The following is a 14,391-nucleotide window of genomic DNA, read 5'->3' on the forward strand; positions in this document are numbered from 1 at the left end:
CGGTGTGAAGTGATATCTAATTGTGGTTTTAATTTGCATTTCTCTAATGATTAGTGATGTTGAGCATTTTTTCATATGCCTATTGGCCATCTGTATGTCCTCTTTGGAGAAGTGTCTATTCATTTCTTTTGCCCATTTTTGGATTGGATTGTTTGTTTTCCTGGTGTTGAGATTTACAAGTTCTTTATAAATTTTGGTTATTAACCCCTTATCAGACGTATTGTTGAATATGTTCTCCCATTGTGTAGTTTGTCTTTTTATTCTGTTCTTATTGTCTTTGGCTGTGCAAAAGCTTTTTAGTTTGATCTAGTCCCATTTGTTTATCCTGTCTTTTATTTCACTTGCCTGTGGAGATAAATCAGCAAATATATCGCTGTGAGAGATGTCAGAGAGCTTACTGCCTATGTTTTCTTCTAAGATGCTTACGGTTTCACAGCTTACATTTAAGTCTTTTATCCATTTTGAGTTTATTTTTGTGAATGGTGTAAGTTGGTGGTCTGGTTTCATTTTTTTTGCAGGTAGCTGTCCAATTTTCCCAACACCATTTTTTTTTTTGTATTTTTCTGAAGTTGGAAACAGGGAGGCAGTCAGACTCCCGCATGCGCCCAACTGGGGTCCACCTGGCATGCCCATCGCGGGCGTTGCTCTGTTGCAACCAGGGCCATTCTAGCGCCTGAGGCAGAGGCCATGGAGCCATCCTCAGCGCCTGGGCCAACCTTGCTCCAGTGGAGCCTTGGCTGCGGGAGGGGAAGAGAGAGACAGAGAGGAAGGAGAGGGGGGGGGGGAGGGGTGGAGAAGCAGATGGGCGCTCTCCTGTGTGCCTTGGCCGGGAATCGAACCCAGGACTCCTGCACACCAGACCAATGCTCTACCACTGGGCAACCAGCCAGGGCCCCAACAGCATTTATTAAAGAGGCTGTCTTTACTCCATTGTATGCCCTTACCTCCTTTGTCAAATATCAGTTGTCCATAGAGCTGTGGGTTTATTTCTGGGTTCTCCGTTCTGCTCCATTGATCTATGTGCCTGTTCTTATGCCAGTACCAGGCTGTTTTGAGTACAATGGCCTTGTAGTATAGCTTGGTATCAGAAAGTGTGATGCCTCCCCCTTTCTTCTTCTTTTTTAAGATTGCTGAGGCTATTCGTGTTCTCTTTTGGTTCCATATAAATTTTTGGAATATGTGATCTATATCTTTAAAGTATGTCACTGGTATTTTAATTGGTATTGCATTGAATTTATAAATTGCTTTGGGTAATATAGACATTTTAATGATGTTTATTCTCCCTAATCATGAGCACGGTATATGCTTCCACTTGTTTGTATCTTTTTTGACTTCTTTTATCAATGTTTTATAATTTTCCGGGTACAAGTCTTTAGTCTCCTTGGTTAAATGTACTCCTAGGTACTTTATTTTTTTGGTGTAATAGTGAAGGGGATTGTTTCATTAATTTCTCTTTCTGACTGTTCATTGTTGGTGTATAAAAATGCCTCTGACTTCTGAGTATTAATTTTATATACTGCCACCTTGCTGAATTCATTTATCAGGTCCAGTAGTTTTTTTGACTGAGACTTTAGGGTTTTCTATATACAATATCATATCATCTGCAAATAATGATAGCTTTACTTCTTCTTTTCCAACTTGAATGCCTTTTATTTCTTCTTCTTGTCTGATTGCTGTGGCTAGGACTTCCAGGACTATATTGAATAAGAGTGGTGAAAGGGGGCACCCCTGTCTTGTCTTGTTCCTGATCTTAAGGAGATTGCTTTTAATTTTTGCCCATTGAGTATGATGTTGGCTGTGGGTATGTCATAGATGGCTTTTGTCATGTTGAGGTATGTTCCCTGTATTCCCACTTTGCTGAGAGTTTTGATCATGAATGGGTGCTGGATTTTATCAAATGCTTTTTCTGTATCTATTGAAATTATCATGTGGTTTTTTTCCTTCCTTTTGTTTATGTGATGAATCACATTGGTTGATTTGCAAATATTGTACCAGCCTTGCCTCCCAGAATAAATCCCACTTGATCATGGTGTATGATTTTTTCCATATATTGTTGGATCCGGTTTGCTAATATTTTGTTGATTTCAGCATCTATATTCATCAGGGATATTGGCCTATAGTTTTCTTTCTTTGTGTTGTCTTTGCCTGGTTTTGGAATCAGAATTATGCTCGCCTCATTAAAGGAGCTTGGAAGTCTTCCTTCCTCTTGAATTTTTTGAAATAGTTTGAGAAGGATAGGAGTTAGTTCTTCTTTGAATATTTGGTAGAATTCACTTGTGAAGCCATCTGGCACAGGACTTTTCTTTGTTGGAAATTTTTTGATAACTGTTTCAATCTCATTTGGTGTAATTGGTCTGTTTAGGTTTTCTGATTCTTCCTGATTGATATTTAAAAGATTACATGTTTCAAGGAATTTGTCCATTTCATCTAGATTGTCTAGTTTTTTGGTGTACAGTTCTTCATAGTATTTTCTTACAATATTTTGTATTTCTGCTGTGTCAGTTGTTATTTCTCCATTCTCATTTCTAATTTTATTTATTTGAGTCCTCTCTCTCTCTTTCTTGGTGAGTCTAGTTAAAAATTCATCAATCTTTTTTACCTTTTCAAAGAACCAGCTCCTAGTTTCATTGATCGTCTGTATTGTTTCTTTAGCCTCTATGTCATTTATTTCTGCTCTGATCTTTATTATTTCCTTCCTTCTACTACTTTTGGGCTTTACTTGCTGTTCTTTTTCTAGTTCTTTTAGATGCAGGGTTAAGTTGTTTATTTGAGTTTTTCTAGCTTCTTAAAGTGTGCCTATAGTGCTATGAACTTCCCTCTCAGTACTGCTTTCGCTGTGTCCCATAAATTTTGAGTTTTTGTATGCTTATTACCATTTGTTTCTAGGAATTTTTTGGTTTCTTTCTTTTTCTTTTTTTTTTTTTTTTTTTTTTTTTTTGGTATTCTTCCGAAGCTGGAAACAGGGAGAGACAGTCAGACAGACTCCCGCATGCGCCCGACCGGGATCCACCCGGCACGCCCACCAGGGGCGACGCTCTGCCCCTCCAGGGCGTCGCCCTGCCACGACCAGAGCCACTCCAGCGCCTGGGGCAAAGGCCAAGGAGCCATCCCCAGCGCCCGGGCCATCTCCGCTCCAATGGAGCCTCAGCTGCGGGAGGGCAAGAGAGAGACAGAGAGGAAGGAGGGGGTGGTGGAGAAGCAAATGGGCGCCTCTCCTATGTGCCCTGGCCAGGGATCGAACCCGGGTCCCCCACACCCAAGGCCGACGCTCCAACACCGAGCCAACCGGCCAGGGCCTTGGTTTCTTTTTTGATCTCATTCTTAATCCATTCGTTATTTAACAACCTGCTATTTAGTTTCCATGTGTTTGAGAACTTTTGAGCTTTTCTGTTGTGGTTCATTTCTAGTTCCATGCCATTGTGATCAGAGAAAGTGCTTGACATGATTTTAATCTTCTTAAATTTGTTGAGACTACTTTTGTGCCCTAACATGTGGTCTATCCTAGAGAATGTACCATGAGCACTTGAAAAGAACGTATATTCTGCTCCTTTAGGGTGAAAGGTTCTGAAGATATCTATTAAATCGAGTTGATCTAGTGTGTCCTTTAAGTCTGCTGTTTCTTTGTTAATTTTCTTTCTTGAGGATCTATCTAGTGATGTTAGTGGGATATTAAAATCCCCTACTATTATAGTATTGTTGTTGATCTTGCCTTTTATATCCATCAAAGTCTGCTTTATATATTTATGTGCTCCTATATTAGGTGTGTAGATATTTATAATAGTTGTATCTTCCTTTTGGATTGCTCCCTTTATCATTATGTAGTGGCCTTCCTTATCTCTTACTATATTCTTTTTTTTAAAGTCCATTTTTCTGATATAAGTATTGCTACCCCAGCTTTTTTTTCATTTCCATTTGCATGAATGTTTTTTTTCCATCTTTTTACCTTCAGTCTATGTGCATCTTTTGTTTTAAGGTGTGTCTCTTGTAGATACCATATGTACGGGTTCTGTTTTCTTATCCATGCAGTACCCTATGTCTTTTGATTGGATCATTTAATCCATTTACGTTTAAGGTTATTATTGATATATAGTTGTTTATTGCCATTTTATTCTTTAAAGCTGTATTCCTCTTTTGCAATATTCTTTTCCCACTTTGATCTGTTTACACCACGCCCCTTAACATTTCCTGCAGCATTGGTTTGGTTTTAATGAATTCCTTGAGTTTTTTTTATTTTGTTTTTGTCTGGGAAGCTTTTTATTTCTCCTGTAATTTTAAACGATAGCCTTGCTAGATAAAGTAGTCTTGGTTGTAGGCTCTTGTTCTGCATTATTTTGAATATTTCTTGCCAACCCTCTGGCCTCAAGTGTTTCTGTTGAGAAGTGTAATGTCATCCTTATGCGGGCTCCTTTGTAGGTGATAGCCTTTTTTTCTCTAGCAGCTTTTAATATTTTCTCTTTATCACTTAGCTTTGGTATTTTAATTATGATGTGTCTTGGTGTAGGTTTCTTTGGGTTTCTCTTTAATGGAGTCCTCTGTGCTTCCTGAACTTGTGAGAGTTTCTCTTGCATTAATTTACAGAAGTTTTCAGCTATGATATGATTGAACAAAGTCTCTATCCCTTTTTCTTTCTCTTCTTCTTCAGGATCTCCTATGATGCGAATGTTTATTTTTCTTTATGTTGTCACAGAGCTCTCTAAGAGTTTCCTCAGACTTTTTGAGTCTCTTTTCTTTTTTCTTCTCTGCTTTTATGCCTTCATTCCAGTTGTCCTCCAACTCGCTGATTCGATCCTCAGCTTCATCCATCCTGTTAATAATTCCTTCCATTGTGGTCTTCATTTCTGATATTGTATTTGTCATCTCCGACTGATTCTTTTTTAATATTTCAATATCCTTTTTTATACTTGCTATTTCTTTTTTTAGGTTTCATAATGACCATCCATTGTTGTTCTAAGATCCCTAAGCATCCTTACAATCATTTTGAACTCCGCATCCAAAAGTTTGGTAATTTCTATATCACTCAGTTCATTTCCTGAATGTTTCTCTTGTGGTTTCATTTGGATTGCACTTCTCTGTCTTCTCATTTATCTGTGTATTTGTGTGTTTTGTTTGTAGAGCTGGTTGAGTCTAGGCTTGGTGTTGTCTGCCTCCAGTTTTCTTTTTTTTTCTTTTTTTTCTTTTCTTTTTTGTTAGTGGGGTATTAAAATCCCCTACTATTATAGTATTGTTGTTGATCTTGCCTTTTATATCCATCAAAGTCTGCTTTATATATTTATGTGCTCCTATATTAGGTGTGTAGATATTTATAATAGTTATATCTTCCTGTTGGATTGCTGAGACAGAGTCAGAGAGGGATAGATAGGGACAGACAGAAACAGAGAGAGATGAGAAGCATCAATCATCAGTTTTTCGTTGCAACTCCTTAGTTGTTCATTGATTGTTTTCTCATATGTGCCTTGACCGTGGGCCTTCAGCAGAGACAGAGTCAGAGAGAGGGATAGATAGGGACAGACAGAAACAGAGAGAGATGAGAAGCATCAATCATCAGTTTTTCGTTGCAACTCCTTAGTTGTTCATTGATTATTTTCTCATATGTGCCTTGACCGTGGGCCTTCAGCAGACCGAGTAATCCCTTGCTCGAGTCAGCGACCTTGGATCCAAGCTGGTGAGCTTTGCTCAAACCAGATGAGCCCGTGCTCAAGCTGGCGACCTTGGGGTCTTGAACCTGGGTCCTCGCCATCCCAGTCTGACACTCTATCCACTGCGCCACCACCTGGTCAGGCCTCCAGTTTTCAATTGTGTTATTTCTAGGTCTTTTTGGGTTGGCATCAGCTATTATTTGTAATCCACTTTCTGACTTTGGCCACTTTGAAGTCTTGATTTGTTTGTTTTCTTAACAGGTGATTGTCTTGTTTGCTGAACTCAGCAGTGGGCTTATTTGAAACTGTATCCAGAAATGTAGTGGGTGTAACCTGAGACTCTGAAGTCCTCTTCTGCCAGTTAATCTCTCTGGGGGTGGGTTGCTTTCTCAGCTTCAGTAGGGGGAGGTGTATCTCAGATCTCCATGAAGACCTGAGTTACTGCCCCTCCTCCCTACTTCTTGTTTTCAGCTGTGTCTTGTTGCACTGATTGGAGCTGGAGAGATGTCTGGAGATCTGTGACCTGGAAGCACTTTGTATTGCTTTGTGGAAGGATCAGCCCCTCCCTCAGCTATGGCCGCCTCCAGGACTGAATGAGTCAGCTTTTCAGGTCATCCCCTGCATTCCTCTGCCCCTCACCATCTGTCTCTCTCTCTCTCTCCCCTTTCTTTTTGGAAGACAAGCCAGCCCTTTCAACACACCTTGTTCCCTGGTTGCCAGGCAAGTGGCTATGAGCAGTATTTTCTGCTCTTTTCCTTGGAGTGAGATCCCTTCTGGGCTCTCAGCCTCACTCCCCCCCCCCCCCCGTTTCTATAAGCAGGGGAGATTCAGGCGCTCTCTACCAGGTTTGTTGTGGCTTCTTCTTTGCTCCTTGGTTTTTGAGAGCTGTTCTTGTAGTCCAGATTTGGTTTTTCATGCTGATTGTTCATAAATTAGTTTATAATCCAGTTTGGTGGTGTGAGCTGGGAGTCTGTGCGTCTGCCTACTCTGCTGCCATCTTCAGGTCTCTCTTCCTTCTTTTTTGAGCATATTCTTTCATCTTTAATGAAGTTTGTGTGCCAAACTTTACATGACAGAAATAATTTTGCAATGCTTAAATTCTTACTAGAATTTCCAATAAGCTTGTGTTTCATTGTCCTTTACTCTTACTTTGTTAGTTGACCAGTAAGCCAGATAAAAAAAGTTGATGACGGTATTTTTCTCAGGAATGTTAGGGGTTAAGTAAACAAGTCATTGTTTTCCTTTCTTTCACTGCCAAAAATTCCCCCAAGTAGCTTATTCTGTTTCAAAGTGAGCAGGGAATGGGAAAACTGTTAGGACATATCAATAGGCAGCTGGTGTTATATAGATAATGGAAGTCTGAAAACAAAAAGAACTTCCCATAGACAGACAAAGAAAGAAGGTTCAACATACAATTTAGGAAGTGGTAGCAGTACTGTCTATATATACATATATATTATATAGTTTTACAGTTTACAAAGTAACTTTACAAATATTGGAAACATTTTTACAACAGCTTTATTAGAAAATAGTGGGAGTTTATCACCCTAGTTTTAAAAAGGGGGAAAGACTCAAGCTTGGGAAGGTGAAATTACTTGCCAAAGGCAATGCAGTAAATAACAATGCTTGACACCAACTCAGATCCCTAACTCAGAGTCAGACCCAGTGTTATCTCTACCACATCCTGACGCCCAGACACCTGGTCCATTCAGGGAAAACCAGACACAGAAGATGACGCAGTGGCAGAGAGCAGGTGAGCACTGAGAAGAAAGCAATGTTGCTTTTGTTCAGCGCGCTGCTGACAGCTGACAAAGGGCAGCAGACAAATCTGAGGATACAGGCAGAAGGGTAGCAGTGGGGCTTCTATAAGCACCGTGATGCACATGTCCAACATCACCAGCTTCCTGACTGGAGTAATCGCTAGATCCTACAGACTGGCTGCTCCCAGGCTAACCGGTCTAAAGCATTCTATTTAATTATTACTACAAAGTACTGCATAAAAATGGTTACCTGATACTGTTGCGAACTTTGTATAAAGTTTATTGGAGGCTCGCTCTGTTTACTCTTTAGCCGTAAAATGTTGTCAGCATAGCCCCAGCTCAGGATGGCCGACCACTGGATGTCGGTGCTGTTCATGCTTCTTACACCTTCAGAGGAGAGATCAGGTCAGACACCACTGCTCACCGGTCACTGACAGCCCCCAACCATGGCAGGCTGAGGCTGAAGTTTCCACAGCAGAACACAGTATTGTTCAAGTGCAAAGGCATTTTTATAGCTAAAGATGGACCAATTTATCTTACTTTTATTCCTTTAATGCTAATGGGATTCTTTTTCATTTGTGCTAAGACATTTTTATAAAAGACAGTAACAGTCAAACTTACACTATTTATGTTCTGCAACAATTAACTTTTAAAAATAAGTCTGAACTGGATGCTCTATAAACAACTCCCTGGATAGCCCCTGGGATAGCAATGCTGTCCTGAGAAGGTAAGGCCATCCTGTCAACCACAGGACTGCACAGAGACCTGTGTTCTCCTTCTCACCCTCTTTTTTCACAACTTAGTCTTATGTCTTTATGAGATAAAGATTTGGACACTTTGATGTCCCTCCCTCCTCAGTACTGTTCACAATCCATAAATCCAATAAACGCCACTTTGTTAGAATGTGAGCGCAGCCACATAGCACACATACTATAACTGGCACCCTCCCTCACCCTCGGCAGACTTTCAGTTTCTGAGGGAGATTGTGCTTCACCCGCAGTGCCCAGCGCAGTACTCACGATGAAAAGGAATACGGCAAACATGTATGAGATGAATCAACACACATTGAGTATAATTCACAGATTTCTTTTTGTTTTGTTAAGTATAATATCAAATGTTGACATCAGTTTTATAATAAAGGAATTGGGAAACACGTATTGAATATGAGCTCTTCTAAATATAAGCTTCAGGGCAAGGAACCACATTCTATGGGTCTCAGGACCTTTCAAATTCTTCCAAAATCGAGAGTATTTAATAATTGTTCCCAGTTTCTTAGGATCTGACTGGTTTGCTCAGTGGATAGAGCACTGGCCTGATGTGCAAAAGTCCTGGGTTTGAAACCAGGTCAGGGCACAAATTAGAGGTGACCATCTGCTTCTCTTCCTCTCCCCTTCCACCTTCTCTCTCTTCTACTCCTGAAGCTAGTGGCTCGATTGATTTGAGTGTCATTCCTGGCGCTGAGGATAGCTCAGTTGGTCTGAGCACGTCAACCTCAGGTGCTAAAAATAGTTTGGTTGATTTGAACATTGGCCTCAGATGGAGGTTGTCAGGTGGGTCCTGCTCAGGGTGCATGCAGGAGTCTATCTCCCCTTCTCTCACTTAAAAACAAAACAAAAAAACAAAAACAAAACTATTCCTTGTTTCTCATTCTAGTAATACAAAATGCACCATCTTTTTCTTTTCTTTTTTCTTTTTTTAAAATAACCTTTTCCTTTGCCTGTTAGAATGGTGGATTATAAATAGGAGTTTGCAAGAAAATTCCTTTTCAGCATGCATAGGCTAGTATTTAAGTCCCAGAGAGTCTGATGCAAATGTGTCTTTTTTTTTTAAAGATTGCATTTTAGAGAGAAGAGAGGAGAGAGAGAGAGAGAATGGGGGGAGGAGCAGGAACAATCAACTCCCATATGTGCCTTGACCAGGCAAGCCCAGGGTTTCAAACCCGTAACCTCAGCATTCCAGGTTGACACGTTATCCACTGTGCCACCACAGGTCAGTGATGTAGTGAGTCTTAAATGAGACCCAAACAAATATATTTGGGAAAAAAATCCCTTTAGATAATTCTGAGATAGCCAGTTCCCAAGTGCCTGCCCCAGTCCAGTTCTTACACTGACCATGCTGTGCAATTGAGCAAAGCCACATAGTCACTGTATGACGGCTCCACACTCTGTTACTACCACATGACCTGCCTTCCACCTGTTTTGCCCAAGGCCTCTGAGGAATCCCCATGTGGGCTGCTGTGCACTGGGGTCAGCAGAAAGCTCATGTGGACCCTGGCCCAAGTGCTCACAGTCTCACGGACATACACTGAGCATTCAGAGGGAGTCAGGCCTGTGCTGGTTGTTCCCTATTTTATCTCACTGGAGCCTTACAGTAACTTAGCTGGTGAGGTAAGCACTTTTGTTATTCCCATTTTACAGGTGTGGAAGGCATGAGTAACTTTCTCAAGGTCACATGCCACTGAGTAGCGACTCAAGCCCTGAGCCTCCCTCCCAAGGCCACAGCTACTTCCCTGGACTCTGGCATCCCCAGATACAGTTTGTGAGGAAACAATGTAACTTGTATGAACACAGCTATTAATAAGGCACACTAAGGCTGTGACAATAGTGGCTCAAATAAGATAGGCTGACAATTCTATTTGACACATTTACATCCCACCATGCTGCACGGTGATACCAGCCTGTTCCCTTCTGCTCAACAGACAGGAATTCAATCCACTCTAATTTTTAAAGGTGAATTATTTACAGTTTCGTACTTCAAGTATTATTACTAGGAAATTACTTATGACACACTGCACAACTAATTGCAACACATACTAGTGAGAATAAAGCAATGATATCACAATAATTACAGTTAAACACAGTTACCCATACCTACTAATTTATGAAACTCAGACGAAGTGGTATGCAGCCTCTCTTAGTTTAACAATGATAAAGACGACTGCTCATTTCATGATGGAATTAAAAGTGACTCTGAAAGACCTGCGGCCCAGCTGGTCTTAGTATTTCATGTAAGTGATGGATGTCCAGTAGGGATCCTGGCACCTCGTGCTGCTTGGACCCTGTGGAGCACAGAGCTTCCATAGCAGGGTTACAGGTGAATGCAGGACCACTGGGGGCATCCAGGTTGTGCACACACTGGTGTCCAGATGGATCTGCTCACATTTTATCTGCCATTCATTTCAGGGCGCAAAGCCCACGCCGTGTAAGTAGGGAGAGGTCTCTTGCACTTAGTGAAATGGCTAATTTGGAAGGGCTGAGGGATGACTCAAGTGGAAAGTGTCCCTGGTTTTCAGTGCCTAGGAGACATCCAGGAATATGGAGAGGGCCTCTACTGTACAGCACTTAAAGGTGTTGCTTTTGGAGTGCCTGGAGAGCGAGAAAGGACTGCTGTCTAGGCATATGTGTTTTTAAACCCTATTTTCAAGGCTCTCCTGAAGTCCTTACTTTGTTTTGTTTGCTTGAGTCTGATGACTGTACCTCTGATGACTAGATTTTCTGGTCAAATACTGCATTTCCCCATGTATAAGATGCATCTTTTCTCGAAAAATTTGGGGTCTAAACACTGGGTGCGTCTTATACAGTGGTTGCAGAAGTGTGGCATTCCAAATGCCATAGGTGGAACTGAGGACGAGGTGATATATGAAGACAGTGATTTGTCATCAGACACAGATGAGGACAAGCTAATGGATGGGAGTTTTGACAGTGATGAGGAGTTGTATGAATTTTATGATGAATAAAACTTGAGTTTAATAGCTTTATGTAATACATTTTTTTCTTCAAATTTCGGGCCCCCAAATTAAGGTGTGTCTTATACATGGGAGGATCTTATACATGGGGAAATATGGTAAGTTTCTCTCCTCTGGGATTCAAGAGCCTCAAATAAACACTTTCACCAAATTATCGCCTAATATTTTCATCTTGTGAGCAGAACCATTTATTCTTGTCCCCTTCAAACTCCTCCTCTAATTTCCAATGACACTGCATTTAATTTCTATTTTTTTCATGTAGGATGTTTTAATTCCTAGTTTGCACTAAATAACCAGAAGTTTGAACATTTTTCACCAAGGACTCAGAAAACTTAAAAATAAAACAAAAATATCAGCACAGATGATCTGAAACACTCAAATCTCATGAAAGATACCAGAATGGCTTTCATTGTTTTATTTTACCTTGTTCTTTGCTGTATGTCATCAGGAGACAGAAATTTCGGGACAAACCGCAGATTGCTCTGGTAGGCAAGGCCTGGAGGGACCCCAGCCTTTCTCCGTGGGGCTGGCTGAAGCAGACCACAGGCACTGCGGCACTGGGGGAGCCCACATACTCTCCCCACTTCAAGCCTTTTATCCATGACAAAGGACTCTAAAACCAGAGAAGAAATATGATTTTTTTTTAAAGTAGTAAATATAGAATTAATTCTAATTTAAATTGTAAATGAAGAGGAAGCAACCTGATTATAAGCCCATTGTGGGTAAGAATTATTTTATACATTTTTACTTCCTCCACACTCAGCACAGAAACGCGTACCCTATTGCCAGACACAGAGATGAAGAGGACAAAGTCCCATCCCTGTGCTGTGCATTCTCATAAAACGGGGACTGAAAAATTCATAAACACACATGTCAGGTGGTGCAAGCCTCATGAAGAAAAACACAGATGAGGACAAGGGTGAGGATGCGGGGCTGTTACTTCATGTGCGGGTCAAGGAAGAATCTTGGAGGAGGTGATGTCTAAACAGAGACCCATATTAAGGAGGGAACACACGGGGTTGTATTTGTCAACAGGTCATTCTGGGTGGAGGGGACAGCCAGTGGGAAGGTCCTGTGTGACAGTGAGGCAGGTTGGTACCATGTTCCCACTGCGAGAAACTCACTGCTGACAAAGAGTTGTGTGCACACCAATTTAACAGTTAAATAGCAGTCACTATACTAGTAAATTAAATAGCATCTGTTACTTTTAAAGGATGTACTATTAAATTATTTTGCCATATTAAAATAATAGATTCTGCCCTGGCCGGTTGGCTCAGCGGTAGAGCGTCGGCCTAGCGTGCGGAGGACCCGGGTTCGATTCCCGGCCAGGGCACACAGGAGAAGCGCCCATTTGCTTCTCCACCCCTCCGCCGCGCTTTCCTCTCTGTCTCTCTCTTCCCCTCCCGCAGCCAAGGCTCCATTGGAGCAAAGATGGCCCGGGCGCTGGGGATGGCTCTGTGGCCTCTGCCTCAGGCGCTAGAGTGGCTCTGGTCGCAACATGGCGACGCCCAGGATGGGCAGAGCATCGCCCCCTGGTGGGCAGAGCGTCGCCCCTGGTGGGCGTGCCGGGTGGATCCCGGTCGGGCGCATGCGGGAGTCTGTCTGACTGTCTCTCCCTGTTTCCAAGCTTCAGAAAAATGAAAAAAGAAAAGAAAAGAAAAAAAATAATAGATTCTAGTTAACAGAATAACCTTGGCAGTGAGAAAGACTAAAATGATTATGAGTCTTCAAAACCTTCTGCGTTGAGAAGTACACACAAAACATAAAATGCAGCTGTCAGCTATGAAACAATGCTGGTGATCTGGTTTTAGCAAAAGGCATTATCTATCAGCTGGTATTTTTAATTTGAATTTTACTGGTAGTGTAAGTTTGTATGCATTTAACATGCAATTTAATTATGGGTGTAAAGAATTTACATTAGTGCTCTATTTGTTTCCAACATTCAGTGTATTTAAGTAATATTGAGAAACACTTGTCAAAACAAGGTCTGTGAAAACCATTTTCTCTTAAAATGGATCACAGATCACAGTCGGAGATACGCTGCTTAATTTTGCTCTAAGGTCCCTCACAACCTTTCCTTTGGCTTTCATTTGCTGGGACTCTCTTTGGCAAATCTCTATGGCACTTGACCATCCATGGTCCCTCGTCTTATGCTGCTTTAAAATGAAGAATATAGTTGAGGATTAGTATTTTACTTTTAAGGTTTCCTTACTTTATTTTTCTATTTCAAAGTAAAAATTATACCTATTTCCTATTTTAAGAGGCAGTACTTTTCATCATTATAATTTGGGGAGGCCAAAGAATATGTAAGGTTCCTATTAATTATAACCTAAACCTTCACACCTCTGGCCAAGACTTTTGCTGGGAGATGATCACCAGGATACTGCCACATATGTGGGCACTGGCGTACTCATGTGCAAACTGTCCTTGAGTCCTGGTAAGTGTCTCACTTCTCTTTGCAAGCTCCTGTCCATGTCACTGCCTTATAAGGCTTTCCTGGTAGTAACCCTCAGATGGCTACTCTGTGACCTGCCTTCTTCCCCCGGGCACTCTCTTCATGTCACTAAGCCAGTGTCTACTACACACAGGAGGTCACTGGTAACTGCACATATGTGTTCACTGGCTGGCACACACCTTCAGGCTGGGACCATGCTATTCACTTAGGACCCCCAGAACCTGTGTCAGGGCCTCACTTCTTAGGAGGTGAATCTGTTTTTGCTGAATTCTGTTATAGTCCAAACGACATACCGGATAGGTAATTTCTTTCACCTGCTCTCGGGTTTCCCTGAAAGCAAACTGCACTAACAGCCCCACGGCTGCAGGAAGCTCCCCTTCGATGTTGAGCCTGGACCCAAGTCTGCCCACGTGAGCTGACTGGAACAGCTGCCGAGGGGTCTGGCCGTAGGTTTTGATCATGGTTTCTAGAGCTCGTCTCTGAACCGGATCTTCAACTGCAGAGACATCCATTCCAAAATATGTCTGAAAGAAAAGGGGGAAGGGGACCAGAGGTTTGTGTAAAGCAAGATTGCAGGAACACCAGAGGGCAAGCAACAAAGTGCTCTGCTTTGGGTCATGGTCTACTCTTCTGTTTCAATGGAAATGAGTTTGAAACACTTTGGATCAGTTCATGATCATGAATGGCCTCACTGAGATTGGAAATTGATGTTTTCGAATGGATGAGTGAAAATACTGCATCTTGATTGTTTGATGCTGATCAGGTATGTTTATAAAATTGATTTTTACTTTAAGA

General features: G+C 41.6%; 1 protein-coding gene across 3 annotated transcripts in view; it reads right to left on the minus strand.

Moving 5' to 3' along the window:
- The window catches only part of LYST (lysosomal trafficking regulator), a 249,598-nt gene that overhangs the window by 35,721 nt on the left and 199,486 nt on the right, over positions 1-14,391 (minus strand). For all 3 annotated transcript variants that reach the window (XM_066382725.1, XM_066382706.1, XM_066382715.1), the window contains 3 exons: positions 13,890-14,120; positions 11,565-11,754; positions 7,647-7,783 (listed from right to left, as the gene is read on the minus strand). In XM_066382725.1, coding sequence (XP_066238822.1) covers positions 7,647-7,783; positions 11,565-11,754; positions 13,890-14,120 — 558 coding nt within the window. The remainder of the gene's footprint in view (positions 1-7,646; positions 7,784-11,564; positions 11,755-13,889; positions 14,121-14,391) is intronic.

The sequence above is a fragment of the Saccopteryx leptura genome, chromosome 1, assembly GCF_036850995.1.
Source record: "Saccopteryx leptura isolate mSacLep1 chromosome 1, mSacLep1_pri_phased_curated, whole genome shotgun sequence".
Lineage (NCBI taxonomy): Eukaryota > Metazoa > Chordata > Mammalia > Chiroptera > Emballonuridae > Saccopteryx > Saccopteryx leptura.